General features: G+C 38.0%; 2 protein-coding genes across 17 annotated transcripts in view; one reads left to right on the forward strand and one right to left on the reverse strand.

Moving 5' to 3' along the window:
• The window catches only part of LOC134542726 (NAD kinase-like), a 238,143-nt gene extending 234,486 nt beyond the window's left edge, over nt 1-3,657 (forward strand). For all 16 annotated transcript variants that reach the window (XM_063387206.1, XM_063387205.1, XM_063387201.1 and 13 more), the window contains one exon: nt 2,405-3,657. In XM_063387206.1, the coding sequence (XP_063243276.1) occupies nt 2,405-2,609 (205 nt within the window). In that variant the 3' untranslated portion in view covers nt 2,610-3,657. The remainder of the gene's footprint in view (nt 1-2,404) is intronic.
• Nucleotides 3,658-5,512: 1,855 nt separating this feature from the next.
• Nucleotides 5,513-21,947, reverse strand: part of LOC134542728 (EF-hand domain-containing protein D2 homolog) — a 105,315-nt gene continuing 88,880 nt past the window's right edge. Inside the window, exons 2-4 of the mRNA XM_063387219.1 lie at nt 16,625-16,772; nt 13,908-14,042; nt 5,513-9,315 (exon numbers count right to left, since the gene is read on the reverse strand). Coding sequence (XP_063243289.1) covers nt 9,166-9,315; nt 13,908-14,042; nt 16,625-16,772 — 433 coding nt within the window. The 3' untranslated portion in view covers nt 5,513-9,165. The remainder of the gene's footprint in view (nt 9,316-13,907; nt 14,043-16,624; nt 16,773-21,947) is intronic.

The raw sequence follows: 21,947 nt of genomic DNA on the forward strand, positions 1-21,947 counted from the left end.
ATTACGGTGTATTGCTAATGGAATTACGTGATATATGCAAATCATGTTAACAGCTCTGGCCACAATAACATTTACAATCTGTAGATATTTTTAAATGTGGCTTTAGAAAGTTATTAATTTAGTAATGGGAGGGGGCCCAACCAAAATTAGTTGTCCCCGGGCCCTTGTTTTCTCTGGACGGTCCTGCTGGAAATAAACGGCAGCACAATCATTGAAGCAGGTCTGCATGCATACTCAGCGAGATGTGTGTCCATGCCATTACACCTCCACCACACGCCAGGTCTAGTAGGACACAACTGTTGGATGCCTGGTGTTCGGACTCTGCCTCCAGGCAGGCACTTTGTCGAGACTCTTCAGCTCCTGAGGGGCTATAGGCTGATGTCTTCAAAGCACCCACCAGCTTGTTTGTGCCGTCAAGGCTGATAGATAGGAATCAAAAAAACGCCATCTTGGTTCCAACAGTTTTAGGACTCTTAACTTTTTCTTTTGTTTAATTTCCAAAACTTTGATTCATTAAAACATTGTGTATAATCAAATGGAATGCTGGGAGTTAATAATGATTAGCTGCTACAAATAGTTTACCACTTGAAGTCAGTGGTCATTGGCATGCAGTACTGAATTCATTTTTGGGACAACTGTAATATTACTGTAAATAAACACTCGTGGGAGAAGGTGCCTGCTGTTTGAGGGGTTGCCAGCTCTAGTATCCGAGGCAGAACACAACAGGATCACAGAAAGGGTGCAGGGATGAAAATATATAGCCTCTCCGCGCCAAGGCAACTTTCTACCTCCTTGTGGTACCAAGCGTGTTAGCAAAGTGAGCTCTGCAGGCAATGGTAGAAGGTTCTGAAAATTTACCTAGTGGGTCAGCACTGCATAGCCCTCGAGCCATCGGGTTCCCAAGGCCTTGGCTCAGTGTAAAGAACCAAATGTGAACTAACAATGGGTAGTCTGGCCACAGCTTCTGCTGTGGAAACAAACACAACTGGGCGGAAACAATTCTGTAAGCTCTGGGGTGCTGGAACGAGTGGGATATCCAATGGACTGGCCCTATGGGACCAGTTTCCAAAGCATCCTCTCTGTCTTCAATCAGGGCAGTTGCTGTATTAGATTACGGGTTAACAGACCTTACAAGCCCACAAGTAGTGCTAGGCGGTAGAGTGGGGCGACCCTTGTTGACACTGGGACTCCCCGCTGAGGTCTCCTCTGCCGGCCCGTGTCGCACAGTTGAGGACTCGCACTGGCAGCTGGTGGCTCTGATAGCTTAGAGCACGTCTGGAGGGGTCGCCACCCCCTTGAAGCACGGTGACACAGCTCTTGTGCCAGCCTGAACAGCTAGTAAGAGTTTGGAAATGTGATAGACTTGGTTAAGCACCTTGTGATACTCCTAGGATGGGGATTCCTTTGAGTCGACCACAGGTCAGCCGAATGGTTAAAGGGGGGGGCGGGTGATAATGATGCTGGGATGGATTGCTCCAGTCTTTCATTTTAGCTCCTCATCAAACAGGTGTTTATCTTTTGTCTTATCTTGATTTTTTTAATTATTCTGTCTGTGTATATCAACAAAAAAGAAAGGACATTTCTTAACTGTTATCTTGTATTGTTTGGTTAGTGTGCTTTTGTCCATGGCATGTATATCATAGATCTGTCTCTGCTGACACCATTGATGCTTAGTGCTAGCACAGTGCAGCTTGAGTGGCTTGTAATAATGATTCTACTACCATTTTGCAGTAAATCCATAGAACGTGGTCCAGTAATGTGGTGTCAGACTGAATATATATGTATATATGTGTGTGTATATGTGTATGTATGTATATATGTATGTGTGTATATATATATATATATATACATATATATACATATATATATATGTGTGTGTGTGTGTGTGTGTATGTATATGTGTATATATATGTTACATGACTTACCATGCTGATTAAGGAAAGTTTTAATAAAATGGTACAGTGTGGTCTTACATATTGCAGTGCGTTATCATTGTCATTAAACCAGAACAAAATATGCTATTGATACAGTATGTTACAGATAATCCAAAGGCTTTTGAAATCTTGATAAGCATTTCCATTAGAAGATGTTAAAAATCTGAAGCTTAAAGACATAATATTTTGTAAGTTATAACACGTGCAAGGCAGGCCATGTTTGCATTTGGAATTGTCTTTTCATGTTTTTAATGCAGGTTTTTAAAGCGGCTTAGTTCTGAGCTTGTAGACTGCAGTCTAAATTAATTCTACCAAAGAGAGCAAGAACAGATAAATATTTTATTATATCATGCACTAGTAATATTGACAGTCAGGTTGACTGTAAGATTCCCACGGTTGGGAACGACTGTGTTACACCAGTGAAGGCACGAGGCGTAGCGCTTGCTGACCGGCCGTGTGTTGTGTTGCAGCCTGCGGGTGACCACCTCCATCTACCCCGTGCCGTCGATCTGCGCCCAGGACCAGATCTCCGACTGGTTCGACTCGCTGGCCGAGTGCCTGCACTGGAACGTGCGCAAGCGCCAGAAGCATCTGGACGAGCTGAGCGACCTCACGCACTCCAGCTCCAACGACACGCTCGACTCGCTCGACCACGCCTACCAGCTCGACAGCTAGAGGCAATCCCGGCGGAGCGAACATGTTCCTGAACATTCGCAACGAGGTTTTGAGGGAAATCTTGTGGTGTAGGGAGGTCCCGGTATTTTAAGGCCCGCTCGCACGGTCGTGACTTATAGAGTAAGATTCCGTTAAATTAATTTGCAAAGCGTATGCTCAAAATGTCCTTGCCAAACCATGCAAGCTGCTGAAACCCTTGGGGAAAAAAAATTTGGTAACTCACGTTTGCATCTCCAGTTGTTGTTGCAATGAGATTGTTACAGAAACTTTGTGCTTCGATTACAGTAAAAATCTAATTTTTTTGCATTAAAAAAAAATCAATCTTAATGATGTGGCCAGTGGGGCACTAACTTAACATTGCAGGTTTCAGCTCATTCCATAGAGCTTTGAGAAATTTTAATTGAACAAAATATTTTATGGCTAGCAAGGGAAATTTCAGGATCATTTGGTTGGGTTGTCAAGATGCAACTCTGAGCAGATTTGCGGGCAATATCCGTTGCATGTTACTATGCTTACATTTTTCCCCCCTTTTCTTTATCTTGATCATTGTCAGTTTCACATATTGTCAATTTTACGTACATATATTGCCAATTACCAGCTGTATTTACAATTTCAAAGTTACTCATAGTACTGTAATTTTAAGTGTGGAAATGAAGCAGCTTACCTTTGCAGTGTTGGCGAAGGTTGTACTCTTTCGTCTGCTGTGGTTGGGCCATGGTACTTAATCATAGTAAAGTGGCTAACAAAGCTTTTTTTTTTCTTGTCTCATGTACAAAGCTTGGTTGAATGTAGCGTAGCACATATGTGGGAGGGTAATGAGTAGGTTCTGTTGTTTCAACTTGAATGTGGTGTATGCTGTTAGCTTAGATCATTTTAATTGAAATAAGCAACTCAAGTTGTTTGTGATTATTTATTTTTTCATGATGTATTTTTTTTAAATATTTGTTTTGTGTAAATGTGTACATACACTGAGTGTTTGATGAATTTTGTATAAATTTGACAGTTTACTTTTTATAAAAAGATTTTTAAAAATTATATCAAATATTTATATATGCTGTGTTTATTCCATGAATTCCTAAATACTTATTTATTTTTTAACATATAATCTAGGCGGTATGTTGAAATTGCAGTAATTTATTTTTAATAATGCACCCGAAGTTTTTTTTCTGTGAATCAAATATCACCAAAAAGATGTTATTTTGTACTAAATGTCATTTTAAATTTGTTTTGTTGGCTGGTTCTGACAAGTTGCGGGGGAGGGGGGTTTTTCTAAAATAGAATTCTTCTCTTTAAACAAATAGTCATGCAAGTTTCATTGTAGATCATTTTTTAAGGTTTGGTTTTGACATTTAGTAACTGAACATTAATCACCTTAGCTGAAGCCATTTTTTTGCATTAGATTTTCCCCTTCGCCCCCCGAAAACCGATTACGGTAATTGTACAGGGAAGAGATGTGGAAACAATCTCTACATCAGCAAACACAAATGGTCGCAGTCATGTTAGCAACAGAATTAAATATTAAAGTGTTAATTGTCTGATGAGTGGATAATTGATGGTAATGTTAAGTGTTTCATAATCTATATATACTAATGTTCTCATCTGCTGATAAAAATGTTTGATTAACCGTACCTGTCAGACAACCGGAATCAATAATTTTGACATTTTTAAAATTAATTCTGTATCTATCAATACAAATTTGTGTGCTAATAAAAATTTTTCTTAAATATTGTGTTAAAAACATAGAAGAAATTAAAATACTGTTGCACATTTTCAATTTGTTTAATCACTACTTATTGTGTAGTGTGCTTGCTATAGTGCTTTGGCTAAGTTGCGTATGCATGTGCACGCATGCGTGCAAAAATAGACAAACACACAAGCATGCTTATGTGTGCATGTATGAGTGCATTCATGATAGTGTGCACACACACGTATGCAGGCACAAGCATATGTGCTGGTGTGCACACAAAGGTGTAGGTGCAGGCATGTGCCAACTCGGGCATGCAAGTGCCAGCGCAGTCAGGCAGGCATGCGCAGACGCTGGCACGCACGCGGCAGCACATGCTTGCACGCACGCGGCAGCAGACACTTGCACGCGGCAGCAGACGCTTGCACGCGGCAGCGGGCCTGTGGCATGCTTTTGTATGCTCCACCTTTTTTTAAATAAACGCACTTTCCATTAACAGGTTTTTTTTATGCGTACCGCATAATTGTTGCACCCCTACTTTCAAACTTTTTTTAGAATAAAATGTGCAACGATTATGCGAGAGAACACGGTAGTTTTGCTCTTATGTACAAATTAAAAAATCTTTTCTTTGTCTACAGTCGTAATAAATGCAGTGAAATTTTTTTTTTTTGTGGCAGCACCCACATTGCTTACAGTTACAAAAGTAAGTCCATGAGAAATTTTGAGTATCAATAGTAATAGTAAATTGTGTTGGAATTATTTTATAAGAATATATCGTGGTATCCAACTATAATCCAACAGCTAAAAATTTACATTTTCTTGCTGCTTAGCTCAAAAATATCACAATTAAATGGGAGTGGGTTTTTTCCCTGCCTGATAACCAGTCTTTATTTACAATGATCAGAGACAATTAGTAATGGCTACAACAAGTACGGATGAATTTGTCGTGTTTATACCAAGAACCATCTTGGGACTACTGTATTGTAAAGACAAGGTCATCAATTTGGATATAGATCATTAGCCCCATAACATGTACATGTGACTTGCAAAACTATTTGAGAGGGGGGAAAGAAAGAGCTAAGAAAATAACAAAAAAGCAGATAAACTTACTTTAGTGTGACAATTCACTAATTATAATATAGCAATTAATAATTTTTATGAGCAAAATTTTACGTTTGCAGCATATTACCTGTAACTTAAACAATGACTGTAGGTTAAGTAAATTGTAACCACTTTATTTGGAACAAGTAAAATACTTTGTGAATGACACTACAGGATTTGTGACCTTAAATTACAACATTTTGTTAGGTTTGCAACCATTTTTTTTACTACATGCATGATACAAAGTTTTAGCTTTCAACTCTTAATACAAATCAACTACAAAACATGAGTTATTACTTAATATTTACATCAGAAAGTTATAACTGAGGTACCATTTTCATTGTCCAATGGACCGAATATCTACACTGCAGTACACTTACCCTAAAATGCACCTAACACTACCTTATAAAAATATATACCTTGCACTAACAGTTTAAACTTTCCCTGTGTGAATTTTAAGTGAGACATTGATTAATAAATGTTTAATTTTACATAGTTTTTTTTATTATTTGAACTGATAATTCCACATTTTACCAGTGATTTAACCTATGTAATTTTCATTAACTACACAAAAATTTTAATAAAACTTTAAAAACATTAAGCACACACTGATAACTGCGATAATGCTACAAAGCGTTTACTACAGGAAGTCAATCTCTAAATCAGGTTTATTTCAATTAAGTGGTTTGTGGCATTATGTAATGTCATAAAAGTAATTTCAATTATATTCACCCTAATTTACAAGGATCCCAGTAAGAGAGAATTGAAAAATATTACTCCAAAAATCTGGGGGAAAACCAGGGAAATTCACAACATTTTAGTTACCAAACTTGAAGAGTAATTTTTTATACTAGTGTGATCCATCAATGTCACTAAACCAGACTATATTTTAACCAAAATTCATGTTGCAACTGTGTAATGATTTGAAACATGATCAAATGTTGATACTTGTTTACATGGTCACTATCTAGTAATGTATTATTTCAAAGTTTGATCAAATATAATACTTTTATTATAAACTAACAATATTGAATGGGTAGCAGCGATGGAAGTGGTAACATTGCAAATTGTATATCGAGCCATAAAAGATATTATTGTAAATTTGACATTTTATGTATGGTTGAAATGTGTTTTATCAAGTTTTTATAATTAATGTAATTAAGTTTCTTCCAAAATTGATTGAGAGGAATTTCTTTTTGGTTAGACAGAAAAGACAGGGAAAATTCAGGGAAATTTTTTAGGTAAATAGCAAGGGGGGAACCCATTTAACTAAGCTACTTTGGAATTAAATATGAAGACATCTTGTCTGCATCTGTGAGCTATTTTATTCCTGACTGATACAAACAAAAGGTTATTTCTAGAATCTGCCTCTGCTTAGAAATGATCAGAAGAAATACTATGCTTTTCTAATGGCCAGTTGCACCATTAAGAGTTTAAGTGTGATCTACTGTCGGAAACAAATTTGATCATATTTCAACCACAATTTCTGTTACACAATTTTTTTTTTGAAAGCTGAACGATGATCATTGGGAACTTCAATATAAAGCTCAGGGCGGGTCATGCACAATGATCTCGGATTGACCCTGAGTGAGCAGACATGTCCGGAATTTTTATAGACTTTATGCAGGTTAATTTAATCAGACTTAAATATTACAGCTTTTTTTTTTTTTTTGACAAAATTTCAAACCATTTATAAGACAGGTATCAAAACTGCTACTTATTGTAATGTTACAACACCACTTGCCACGTGAAATGCTCTATTTTAAGCATTTTAAATGTGTGCTAAGCTATTCATTCAGTCACAGTTACTTTCCATATAAAATATGAAAGTTTTTTTTTAGTGAAAATGTATTAATATTTCAAACTGTTTTTATTTGTATTAACTTTTAAACAACAAACAGTATGAGTTTTCAGTCATTAAAATTTGGTCAGTGGCCACATGTAAAACTGCTATCTTGTGGCAACAGTATCAATCATTGGCTAGTTGTGTCAATCAATTGTAGCGACTTGTATAATTTGAGCCCACCAATAGGAATGCACTTAACATTTCTTCGACACTGCTGCTACCTGTTGTCGCAGATTGGAAATGTATAAACTTCAGTTCACGTGAGAGATGATGGTGCAGTCTCTGTGTGTGTTGGTGCAACGTTTAGAGGCATGATCCAAAGATCATTTGATCTTCTATCAAAGAGCAGAATGGTATCTAAATGCCTGGTGCAACCTTCAGTCTCACCACAAAATACGTAGAGGTATTGTAAAGTAGCATATTAGAAATTATTACTATGTATTATCTTTTAGATAGCTTTTTTTTTTTAGCAGGTTCAAGAGAAATACTTACAAGATACTAAAATAAGTAATTTTTTTTTAATTTCATTGAATTTAACTGTACCCATACTATTTCATTCTGCGAGGTTTGGAACTTGAAAGTCCTATTCAGCTGTTTCCTATGTAAGTTACAAAAATACTAGTGTCTTGTTTGGCACAGCTAAATTACTGATGTCTGTAGCACAATGGTACAACATGGATTAACTTTGTGAAGTCTTAAGAATTTAATTCAAATGAAAAATGAGAGGAAGCAAAATAAGAATGTAAAGAAAATCACTAATTTTTCTGTTTATGTCCTAGTATCTACATATCTAGTCATTAGAATTTGGTGGTAGCAATATTTTCCGGTGGATTACAGTGTAACAGAACATATAAAATGTGGGAAGAAACATGATCAGTTTTAATATACTTGTTAGAGGTGTAATCTGCTTAAGCACTTCTCTGTCCCTCACATACTCTGTGCAAACACCAGCACTTACTTAAAATTTTTAGTATAGGTGATGGATGTTCCAAGATAAAGCTATCCAAAATATGTTTCAGATCTTACATAATATAGTCAACCAGAGATAAGAATTTTAAAAAAAGGAAAATAAGATGGTGGGATTGAAAATAGCTGGAACTCATATGTGCTGAAAAAATGTTTGAGATTATATTTTTCAAGGAATTCCAAATATCAAAAATTCTAATTCAATCGACAATCATCTTGGTAAGTAGGTTTCAACAGAAATTTTCATATCACCATTTTATCCCCCCTTGCCTTCACACAATCTTTTCTACCATATTCTTAATAATCATGGTTTTTACTCAGCCAGTTCATTTTCAAAAATTGTGATTTTAAAATTAGGAACTTGCAGATTTTGTTTGTTTACAGTAAAACTTAAACTTTAATAGTATGGCTTAAAACAATGGTTACTTGAATTAAAGTTCTTTATTTATTATGTAATACTATCAAACACCCTTGTTTTTCTCCCTCCAATATATAATATATTTATAAAGTTAGACAATATTTATAGTTTGTGTTAATTCCTGTAAATTACAATATTTACACACCCATTAACTAAAACAAATTGCAAGCACCAGTAGTGCAAACACATTCACACAGGGTTCCTTTACAATATCACGTCCAAGCGCGGTATTGTCACCTCGACACGGCACAAAGATTAAGATCAACCTGGATAACTTATAAGCAATGCAGCTTCATTATAAAAAAAATGTTACCCAAAATAGTGTAACTCCTGTACTGCAAGAAATATTAAAATTTTTAGACTTAAAAAATTACTACACTATATGCTTTGCATCATATTGTAGTAGGTAACACAACACACATTTATAATTTTTAAATGTGACACATTAAAAGAAATTAGCTTTCAGCTAAAACGACATGGTCAGCGTCCCCTCCTCAAACACACAGCTCACTCTTGACAGTCTTTAACGAGCGTGGACGTTTCAGGACTCAGCGCTGCCATTCTGGAACAGTGCTGCCTTTTGCTTGAAGGCAACCTTCCGCCTCTCACGCTCCTCTTCCTGCCGACGCCGCTCCTCCTGCTCCTGGCGGATCTCTTCCTCGAACTTGCTGGACTTGTTCAGCTCCTCAATCTGCACACCAGAGTTCACACGTCAAGAGCCTGACACCGCGTGCGAGTTCACACGTCTAGAGCCTGACACCGCGTGCGAGTTCACACGTCTAGAGCCTGACACCGCGTGCGAGTTCACACGTCTAGAGCCTGACACCGCGTGCGAGTTCACACGTCTAGAGCCTGACACCGCGTGCGAGTTCACACGTCTAGAGCCTGACACCGCGTGCGAGTTCACACGTCTAGAGCCTGACACCGCGTGCGAGTTCACACGTCTAGAGCCTGACACCGCGTGCGAGTTCACACGTCTAGAGCCTGACACCGCGTGCGAGTTCACACGTCTAGAGCCTGACACCGCGTGCGAGTTCACACGTCTAGAGCCTGACACCGCGTGCGAGTTCACACGTCTAGAGCCTGACACCGCGTGCGAGTTCACACATCACCACACACATGCACATGCATATGTGAAGAGCAAACCTTGTACATGTTCATACATCAAAGGCTAATAATGTTTTTCATACTTTAAGCATATTCGCATGATTTATGCAAACACCAAATGCATGTTCATATGCAAAGGCACCAAGTGTATCCACGCATCAAGGGCGTGCCAGACTCACCACAGTACTATCAACCAATGGTTAGAATAAATGAACACATAATGCATGAATGAATGCATGCATGCATGCATGCATGCTCAATATTTCATCTTCAGATGAGATATAATGAGAAGCGATGAGATGCAAAAGGGTAATTTGAAGGAATGACTGGGTTAAGTACCCTGAGAACTCCCACCAATTCTACGCCTGTCACATTTCCCACTTTAAAAAACCCGGGCATGACCTTGCAGAGAATTGAAGCCTTGGTGGGAAGCAAGAGATTCGACTACTCAACTACCGTGGCCCTTTTTAACCAGTGGGGTACACAAGGTTTTCTTGAAGGGTGGAATGGAAATCACAAATAGACCTTTTAACATTTATGAAGAGAAATGAGAAAGGGAAAATGTAGTAACAGCAAAATATTAATAAGTCTTGCTATAACAAAGATCCACCATGTCAAAGAATAGAGTGCTGAGAGTTCAGTACCATCATAAGTTGGTGTTTTAAAACCTTTTTAATCATAAATACGTTTTCTCCTTCGCAGCAAACAGCGTTCTTCAGTTGCATAAAACCAGTCTGGTATTAGTCATTTAATGGAACATTAATGAGAAAAATAAATCTCATTCATGCATTAACAATATTAATTTGCAAGTCTACAGTATCTACTAAAGAATTTTTATATGCATAGATAAGATCTCATCTAATGCACAAATATGAATAATGTGCAGTGTAAGAAGCATAATGCTAATGCAGTGTTAAATATGTCTTCATTCAAAGTCTTTAAATCAATGCATTCAGCATTGAATAGCTTACAGTAATTTCATATGCGTACTAAGGCAGTTATGCATTTTTTTGACCTTAAACACTTCATATCTTTCAACTAATATGCAGTCTCATAAAAATTTGCCTTTTATCAAGGTTTAAGATATTATTTAGATGGTCTGAAATAAATTATAACAAGTTATATAGTAAGGAAATTTTACTTTTTTTTTTAATCTCAAACACTGTATTTATAGTAATAGTTCCATCTCACCAAAAACAGTTTCAGTCAAAGGTTTTAGATAATGTTAATAAGGTTTACTAACAATTTGAAAGTATTTGATCATGTGCCTACCAAGAAATTTATTAATTTTTTTTTGCCCTCCAACCCCTTGTGTTGGTAATTTTTTGGTTTTACTCGGAGTTATAATATGTTCAAATGGATGTGATATTTTTCATTATTATGGGATTTATAGTTATTTTTCTGTGTTTTTTTCCTTCCCCATTTTCACTCCTTTGGTCAGATTATGCCCATTAATGAACTCAACTGAGATTTTCCATTAATATACGGTATTTTATTTATCAGTTTGGATATTATTTGTGCAAAATTATGGCAGTTATAATATCCACAAATAATGATTATATATACATTTATATATCTATTAAGACTTTAGAGTCAATGAAGGTTTTGGGGTTTATAGACCATGAAACCAAAAACTTACAAAAGTTTTCAGGAATTTGCACCATTGAGGTAACCCATCATTTTCCATGTTGTTTGATAAACTATGTAAATGTTTATGTATGATGAAACTTAATAATGTATTAATCCTTAATATTAAACTTAATAATGTATTAATTGGTATTTCGCAGTGGCATAGTGTCACAAAATGCTTGATTGCCTGGCATTACAAGAATTAAATTTTAATATCACAAGCTAAAATCATTCATCCATGTAGGTATGCCAATATACTCATTGCTGTTCACGTCGTACCATGGCCAGGATTTTTTGAATAAGTGGATCAAGTATAACCATTATTTAGATTTTTATTATTTTTCTTCATAGTTGATTTTTAAAAGAAAGTAATCACATTAAAATCTCAGGGAATAGTACAGTTTTAGAACTCCATTGTTTAGGATTTTTCTTAATAAGATATCATTTTATATTTAATTGTTTTTAATACTTTTTTCTTAAATCACTAGTTTGATGATTTTTAGACTACTTGGAAACAATTCCTGTGGCTTCTGGGTACGAGGTATGTCATATATAATGGGAAGGAATAAATACTTAATTGTAGCCGATTAAGGATTACAATAATCCTTATAAAATAATATCTCTTTAACCTTATGTAGCAAGTAACTATAATTTTATTATTGTCTTAACTAGTTTTTTTTTCTTTTAAATCCTGGAAGGGATGGGGTCCGGACCCCACCGACATCCCCTTGGCTTCGTCCCTACGTACCGTACGTCTTCCTCTGTTGTGCAAGACCTGTGCAGGGAGAGAGTGCGCCTGCACAGACATTGGCTGCCTCTGTGCTGTTTTGAATCTCGGTACAGCATCAGGAGTCACACCAAGGAGTTTAAAATGCAAAGACATTCCCGTATGTCTGCTCTTGCACAGCTCTCTTTATCCTCCCCTCCACTAAGCGTGTTTATAGTGTTTTATCTCCGTGCTCTGGAGATGTACTTGTAATGGAGTGGTGTTCAAATTTACTACTTATATTGAGAAAATCATTCAACTCAACTGTTTGAAGGCTTCAATAAACACACAATTTTTACCACAAAACATGTTTAAAAGTCAAGGCCACACAGAAAGCTACGCTATGTTCGCTATGTTTGCGATGTTCGCTGCTCCAGGTGGTCAGGCAGGATAGTCTAGTTCGTGAAGTCCGAGACACGCATGCCGTGGCATTCGAGTGATGATTCCGACGATGATAATGTTCAACTAGCTCTCACAGTCTGAGAAACGTAAAAAGAAATGGGTTCATGAATTTAATATAAAAACAAAAGAATTTGAAGAATTTAATTTGATGAAACAGTTGCTAGTGAGGATGAAACCAAATTTATGGATTATTTCAGGATAAATATTCAACTAAGTTTGATAGCAATGCCTTGGAATCAAATCCCAGGCATTGTCCTGCATATCCTGCCTTCTAAATTCTTCCATCGATTTATTCCATAAACGTGGATACATTCGTAATCTTTCCATTAACTTTCCCATCGACTTAACAATTTAACGCAAATTACTGAGAGGAATTAAACTTCATAAAAAGAACATGCAGAAGTACAGCACAATTCTGTGCGAAAACAGATTTTTCTTTGTTTATCTGTGCATGCGCAAAGTCAGCTACATTTTAAAAAAATAGCTAAGAACTACCGGTATACATCTAGCAACATCGCCAACATAGCGAACATAGTGAACACAGCTTTGTGTGGCCAGTGACACCCGAGATGCAGCTGGCTGTATTTTACTCGCGTAACGAACATAGCGAGCATGGCGCCCTGTGTGACCGTAGATCAAATGGTGTATATCAACTAAACACCATGTTTGTTTAATTCATTTTGTAGGTTATACCTGTGTGTGCTTAAATGGTTATAAATATAAAACTTAAATGTACTGCAATCATGATTTTATTATTTTATCGAGAACCAAACAGCTGAATTGTTTATTCACAACATTAAGTGTGCAATTTTGGCAGGCTTTTGGGTTAAAGCCTCATGTTTTTGAGTCATGGCTTTGTTGTAATGGTTAATTATGTTTAAATCCATGAACAGTTCTTTAATAACCACACAGCTTGTAACAAGAACAAAACTAGTATATGTTTACTGCATAAAAACTGTAATATATCAAATTATAAGTTTCAAATTTACTATTTGATAGTTTTACACAGTTTGGTATAGTAGTTTGCTAAACAACGAAATTTCGTGGCAATGACAACATTACACCAGACATCAAAATTAATAGCGCTCTTGCGTAAATCTCTCAAAACTACTTGGAGCGATGAATAATAATAATATGTCTGAATCATAGCGTGTTTAACATTTTAGTATAAATCATAGGCATTTAAAATGAAGTGGTTTAAAATATAAGCACTTAAAATAATGATTTTTTTTATAGGAAGAAACCCACAGCCCAATGCTATGCTATTGATATTAATATTTCTATATTTGTTATACACAGCTGTAACTAAGTGCTTTGCCTACTTAAATTGTGTTTAAAAACATTAAACTTTAATGGTATCACTACGCAACCCAGCTCACCTTAGCTTCAAAAAAGTTCTTGGCTCCTCCCACGCCAACTTCCTCCACGTTGATCTCCGTGAGCTTTGCTAGTTTACTTAGCCCACTGTCTTCCACCAGCTCGCCGGCATTTGCTTTGCGGTAGATCAGGAGGAACTGGAACAGTTATAACCAATTATATAAGCACTGGTCAGTGCACACTCAGTTTTAATTTAAATTATACTCTTGACTAATTTATATCATAGATTTATTCATAACAATTAGAAGGGAAAAAAACCTTTGCAATGAATATTTTAAGTTTCATTCCAGAATAAAAGTTTAGTAGCTGTTAAAAAAAACACAGTGTTAAATTCGATCAAAAATAAACTATGAAGTGTTATATATATATATTTAATTGAGGTTTAAATTGCTCAGTATATATATTTTTTTAATTCTGCACACTTTTACAACTTTCATAAGCTACAGTAACTATACAAAAATTATTGGCATGTCAAAATCTTCCCAATTGTCACTAATGCTTTGGTAATTGAGCCAGTTTACTAATAAGAGGCTGTATGTTCACACTATACTTTATGACAACCAAATCAATTATAAGTTGCAAGGTCACATTCACATGGGAAAAAAATGACAGAGCCCTTGTCCGAACTACGTATAAATTTAGAAGTTTGGTAAAGGGAAATAAAAAAAACAGCTGACCTACCAAAAATATTTATCTCCGCTTTGAATTCACTTCATAGAGTTAATTAAGTTGAATATTAGGAACCTCTTTTTTAATAGGATTCATAATTCACAGATTATTAGAATGAAATAATTCATTGCAGTAAATCTTACGGGTAAGTAATCATGTTCAAAGTCCTCTTATTACAAATATTTATTGCTCAACAGTTTTACTTCTATTTTAAAATTTTATGTTTCTTTCCACTCCTGCCATTCTTATAATTCGTTTCCAAGTACTCCTTTTCTCTGATTTCTGTAACACTCTGAGGTCTGGGCTAGAGGGTATGCTGTAGCCGTGTGAAAGGGCACACGTGGTAATGGCGGAGACTGCTCTGGGAGCGAGATGCCGACCCCCTACATTCCGCACAACAGCCAACACCTGGCCCTCAGGCCGTCCCACACGCCCCGTGCAGTAGAGGTTATACGCGTGGGAAGAACAAAGGAACACGTCTAGATTTATTAGTAAGTTACACGCTTCCGTAGGTACGCATCGTCCTTTAAACAGTTAAAAAAAGTCCGAGGCACGAATCAGTTTATGCTGTGGTGTGGTCAACACACGTGGTCAAGCAATAATTACGTAAGGGTGATTAAATAATTCATTCTTATTAATCTCCGCGAGTATTTAAACAGCCTGCCGGTCGAGAGTATAAAGACCTAAGAACGTGAACGTGAAACTACTTATCAGTGAGTACAAGCGGTGGTTCCCCGGGTGCTGGTGCAACTGCACTGCACGGGCCACGTGGCGTCTCTTTGCGCCCAAACTACCGTTACGATTTTATGAATGCGTGCCAAGGGTTATTATAAACTAGCCACACAACACACTCGCGGCTAGAATGATTAAAACATATAGTAATATTCCAAAAAAGTACTTCAGTCGGACTCTGGTACGCCTTGGGGATGCCCGGTGCCGTCTTTATTTAATGCAAAATTAAATTCAAGATTTATTAAAAAAAAAAAAAAAAACTCCCAGCCGATATGCCGTGCCACAAAACGCTTTTGGATAAAAACTAAAGGTTTACAATATAATTTATAATTATGCAAGAGGACGGAACGCTGAAGCAGGAGTCTGTGGCGCGCCATTCAAACACGCGTCACGCAGCTCATGCATGCGTACGTGACGGCGGTGCAAATGCCAGGAAGGAGTGGTTAGGGATGCGGAGTCTGACCAGGCTTAAAGGGGCAAAGCCCCTGGTCGACGTCAATTTAATATTAAAATTTCACTTCCACTCCATATATCTCCGAGGTGTATCACACAGCGATGTGGCCTCCGTCAGAAAATGGATCGCAGCTCTTGATTGCCTCACTGTTGTAAGAAGTCAGGAAGTGGGTGTTAACACGTTAAGTCAAGAGCATGTCCAGCTCAAAACAGTAGGGGGAGGTTTTTTTTCCCCATTGGGGGAGGGGTTTGTTAATGGGGCCATGCAACAAGTAAAAACATTTAAAAAAATTTGAACCAGGGTTTGTGAGGATTAATTACAATGTGTCTGACTACTGGCCCTTGATTCTGGTTTTATTACACCCTCCCCCCCTTTTTCAGAAAACAAAATGATAAGGACTCCCAAACTCCTTTCACCTATCTGGATAACAAAGCATTTTTGGGTTTTAATGAAGTTTGACGCCAATTCCTTTGCTGATGTGTTCTCAACATCTTCGTTTAACCATACTCGCTTCAGGATTGCCCTTTTAAGATTTCACCTGGCGAGTTACTTTCAAGCCATACAACAACTTCTAGCAGTAGGTACCTATGGATCATTTAGCTTATGTTATGTATCTAAGGGTTAAGATAGTTTGTATGGCCAGGTTGGTTAGTATAGTTTGTATTTCTAGGTTGGCATTATGTAGGTTAAGGTAGTTTTGTATGGGTTGTGAGAAAAATACAATGCTCTTGGGCAGTTGTGTCATTAACAAATATGGACACGTGCAGAACATAATAACTTTACCAGAGGGACTTCAACTTTAGAGCGCACATGCCCACCTCCATGGTGCCACGCAGCCAAACTAAGACATGAAGACATGCCCACCTCTCTGAAGCTGATCCTGTTGTCTCCGTCTTCGTCCACCTCCTTGATCATGCCCTTGAGGCCGAGGTGCGTCTGGGGAGCGCCCAGCTTCTCCATCATCCTCTTCATCTCCTCCAGGTCCAGGAAGCCGTCGCGGCCGTCGTCGTACCTGCGGGCACCGACGGCTACCGTCACGCCACCGTCGTGTGTACATTCGTACTTCAGGAAACAACTCGTGGAGCTAGTGCAGCTTGTGAGTTGTACACACAAAAATCTTACTATTACGTAGAAAGATAATATTGTGGGGTTATCGGAAACTCTGGTGTTTTTTGTAATAACCAAGGTGAAATGTTCCTTCTGTGTCCAGAACAAGTCAGGAAGTGCAAAGAATAAATATGACTGACAGTTTCGGCAAGGATAATTCTATCTGATTGTCGACGGTAAAAAAAACTTTTACTATCTGTTTCCAATAGTTACCACTTTTTTTCCAGTAATCTCACGTTAAATCTTAAAATTTTATTCGCAGAACACTTGTAGAAAATTGCACATTTTATTCATTAAGCCAAGTGTCTCCGTTCGCGTCATTATGGCGCTACATAGGCCCTGCAGGCAATTAATTATCTACAGTGCATCACAGGTTATTTGAACATTTTGAATTCTTGCCAAGCGTTTTCTTTCAATAAAATAATAATGAAGCCACTTGCTCTATTACGTTTTCAGTTGTAACATTGAATGTATTCAATGGTTGGAACACGTGTGAGACAATATATCAGTGGCTCATGAAAACGGGATGGACGGAGGGGGGTGGGAGGGTGGTGGCACGAACAGAAACACGCGCAGATTATATTGTTCTCACAATCATGGAGTGTGTGAATTAAGAGATGTTTCAATTTTTATCCCTCACAGCACCCACTGCCACAGAGGTGTTTACGGATGGTGTACGATGGTAAACTTTTGGTATGTTATTGAGCGTAGTAGACTCAAACAGTTGTGCAAAAAAATATAACCTTGGAGAAAATTTTCACAGGTTTGTGGCTTCTTCTGGTCTGTTTCCTGGCCCAGGGAGGGGGGTGGCAAGCCACGTGTGGAGGGGCGCGACTGGAGCTGCGCCACGGGACAAGCTGTCCTCTACAAACAGCGGGGCAGACAAACAACCGCGCTGGAGGGGAGGGGTGGGCAACTCCCGGGGCGACAGCTGTGCAGACCTGCTTGTCCCTCCTCCCCTCCTCCTCAACACGGCACCACCACAGACTACGGCCCGCCATAGTTCCACAGTACTGTTACGAGGACTCTAGCGACGAGGCAGGCCGGCCAGGCCGCGGGAGGGGCGCGATGCAGGTAGCGACAATCCCTCCATTACCACTACAATCGGCAGCGGCGCCGCGCTACCCCCTTCCACTTCCACCGCGTTATCCCATCGAGCCCGTGACTACCCTCGTAAATAACTACAAACCCAAATGTTTGGTTTTACTCTTAAAAATCATAAACCATACTTAATTTCCTGTAACGGAGGAACAACCTCGCCAAGCGCTCGCTAGAGGCGCCAGCCTGCACTCGGTCTGGTCGAGTGCCTGAGCACGCACTCTACTGAGTGCCGCCCGGAGACCCTCTACAGCAGTGGTTCCCAAACCACCTTTCTTTATAGGAATACCTCCACGGTCTATCGGTCCATGGTGGAGTAAAAAACATTATTTGTATCGTATCCCTTCCTTATGTATATATAATTTACCACCAAATATTGCAAATATATATGATTTAAGATGCCGATTATTGATAAACAATTTGTGTTCTGATTTGAAAATGGTTGACAAAATATAAGCACTTTGTAGCAAAACAATTATTTATTTAACAATAGACATGTGTTTGAACACAATTCTATTTGTCTCGATTTCTCTTATCTTTTCTGATGGTTTATTCGATGGTTTCTGATAGTTTTAGGATCGAGTCGCGACCCACCGTTTGGGAACAGCTGCGCTACTGTATGTTATGGGGCACCTACCCCTCCTAGGCAACACAACAGTTGTGGATGTTTGCGCCAACAAGTCTGCAGAAACTCGAAATTTGACGTTTTTCGTTCTATTCAGGAAGATACATTATAATATTTTATATTACAATTATTGAACTTGTGACAATGAAACTTTATCTTAGTTTTGTACATGCATGGTTAGAATCTCAAACTTGTGTCTCCCATAGGTTCTTTATTAAAAAGCCTTAAATCATCCTAATAAAAACTAAGTATCTCGAATGAAAAGGGGGGGGGGGGGAGTACAAAATTTCATAAAGGTAACTAAAATTACTAACTCTTTATAAAATTTTTACTAACATCCACAATTTTTTTTTTTTTTTTAACTATCACTCACTCAAAGCTTGAAAATAATGTTTTCAGCTGTCTAGATTTAACTCCCTTGCAGTCGACGTGCATTACAAGCTTAAATAATTAACTTGTTGACATTCGTTTAAAAAAAAAAAAAATCTCTTGAAGAGTTTCTTAATATTTCCCGGGCTCATGGCGTAGCTGATAAGATAGGCGGCGTGTGACGTATAAACGTGTTTAATTGTTTAAAGAGTTAAGAACAAGCTGCGTCTTATCACATTGCCAAGGCCTGGATTCTCCCAACTGCTGTGGTCTCGAGCGCCATTAACATAGTTTGAAGAGACTTGCTGTTTCCTGAAAAGTGAATAAGTATAAAATTTTGTATTATAAGTATATTACAATTCGCACGATGCATCTATATTCATGTCAATGTTATAGATTTGTGAAATTGGATAATTTTTAAACAACCTGTATATTCAGCTTCAATAATAGTTTTCGAAATTGGTTCAAGAGCAATTTTCAACAGGTAGAATCATTTCAGCACGCTATTTTCTTAGGAACGGCAAAGTATGATACATAAATCGAATAAAACTTCAGTTGGTTACAAAAATTGCAAGTTTGCTTATCATATCGGTAATCTTTCATAAAACGTCCTGAAAACGTAAATCAATCAGCTCAATTCGATAAAAATGAAAACGAAAATTTCCAAGTGAACCAGGTAGCCCTATTCAAGCGAGAATTCATGTATTTTCCAATTATTATAAGAACATGAGGATTGATAAATTGATGAATGGATGAAAGTTTTAAAGTCTCGTCAAATTATATATATATATATATAAAACGACGTGTAAACAAATGGTGTAGAAACATACGTAGTGTGTCGCCGATACCAGTAATTTATAGTTAGTGTGTAGCTATTCAAAAAAAAATTGTGAGCGAGTCTTTCAGTACTCGCCAGTGATGTGTAAACATGTAACCTCGGTAACCAGCAAATCCATGTTGCAAATACTTATAACACAAAACTCAAGCCTCGGACACGAAATTTAAAAAAAAGTATTTTTAAAATAATGTTGAGCGTAATAAATATACGAAAATTGTGTTTTCAACTAAATTTCTGGACGCGAATCACGCGTAGTTTCCGCAACCACGGCTAGAATTAAATTATGCCGGAATCGTAAAAAATTGGCTGGTAGACTACGAATCATTCGATTTCCAGAGAGAAATTTTAAACTATATAATGCAATTGCTCCAATTAAAGCGATAAAGACTTGAAAAAATATTAAACACCAGCTTTGGACCTGATTTTCGACAAGACATATATATTTTTTAAATAGCTACTGCCCATCTTGTGAAAATGCATTAAACAGTTAATACTATAAAGTTTACCTTTACATTTGTGAATTTTGGTTCGCGCATTCCGCCACAGATGGCAGTGCCGTGTACAAATTTCCGGTCTTGACTTAGTCGCATTTACAAAATTACTCCCTCCAAATGGCGTGTACCCAGAGCTAAGATGTTACACATAAAAAACAAACAGAGAAACGCGCTGTAAGCGCTCTAGCACTTTCATCCAGTCAAGAAGAGGCGAAGACCGCATATATCGGACATTCCAACCAGGGGCGCAACAACTAAATTTTCAAATGGAGGGCAATATACCTTTTTATAAAGAATCATCGATCCCCCCAATTGAAGCGACCCCCAGGAAAATTTGTATTTCAAGGTGGAAAATGGTGCTATTTAAGCAGTTTTATTATCTAAAAATTGATTACACAACACTTTCTTTGCCCCCGTTTGCCCCCACTTAAAGGTTTCAGAAGGGGGGGAGAACATACCCTTGCCCCCCCCCCCCCCCCTGTTGTTGTGCCCCTGATTCCAGCTAAACTGACGACTTTGGAACAACTTTCTACAAGTCTCATCTACCACGACTGTACTACTTATGTGCCATGCTGGTACCGCAGAAAACACCCAAATAGGACAAATAATTTAATTGCGTCTTGTTGACTGAAATAAACTTTCACGTATGTGTTATGAAATACGTTATCTGTGGTGCAGTGTATCATAATTAGAACACACTATTTTTTTTTTACTTCCTGAATTTACAGCGAAGCGAGACAATGCGCCATTATGACTTGCCGCCTGTTTTCTGTAGCGCCTCGCCCACATTCCTGGTAACCAGTTTCTGGCGTTTCAGGTTTCTGTACATGATTTATAGGGCAAGAGTAATTAACTGTCTAAAACATCATCATCTGAAACAGCAGGTAAAACTAAAATAAGCTCTTTTTTTTCCGGCCGTATGTCACAGCGCAGCCGAATACGGCACACAACAGATATTGTACGTATCAACGAAGATTTGAATTAGGGCTTTGAGTATATGCGACATCTGGGTCATCACAGACGATGAAAGGGCGATGCGATGACAGCGACAACTGAGTACTGACAGAATGAACACGTGAGAATACACCGAGAAACCCTATCATCTGACGGCAAAACCCGCCAGTTTCAAACTTGGAAAAACTCAGAGATTGAACCCGCAGTAAACTGTACCCCGAGATTCCTGCCTGTATTCCAGGTTAGGTGTTGAATATGCCACACATGTAGGGCCTACCTCTAACCATTTTCCTAGTGCACGGCAGGACACGGCCAGTCCGTCATTTTTAGGGAACGGATTTTTGTGTCCTATCCGTTGGAAATCTGTTGCCCAAGTTACGCGCATGCGCAAAGCTCACTTTTTCGTTGATTTCGTTCAGCGGACCCGCGTCCTGGCGCCAATAACTCGCATGTAGTGTGATTTGTGTGATCATCGGAGGACGTACCAAGCGTGTTGTTTGACATTAATCGAACAGTGAAAAAGGCTAAAACGGGTGTTTTCACGGACGTTTTACGGTACGAAAAAATTCTACACACAGTATTGTAAATGGTGTAAGGGGTGTACAGTGAGCCGTTATCCATGTCAATAGAAGAAAGTTTGTCTGTAGCCCACGTAGCGTGGAGATTGCGACAAGCTTTTGTCATAGGAAACATATTGTGTTC

The sequence above is a fragment of the Bacillus rossius genome, assembly GCF_032445375.1.
Source record: "Bacillus rossius redtenbacheri isolate Brsri chromosome 9 unlocalized genomic scaffold, Brsri_v3 Brsri_v3_scf9_1, whole genome shotgun sequence".
Taxonomy (NCBI): domain Eukaryota; kingdom Metazoa; phylum Arthropoda; class Insecta; order Phasmatodea; family Bacillidae; genus Bacillus; species Bacillus rossius.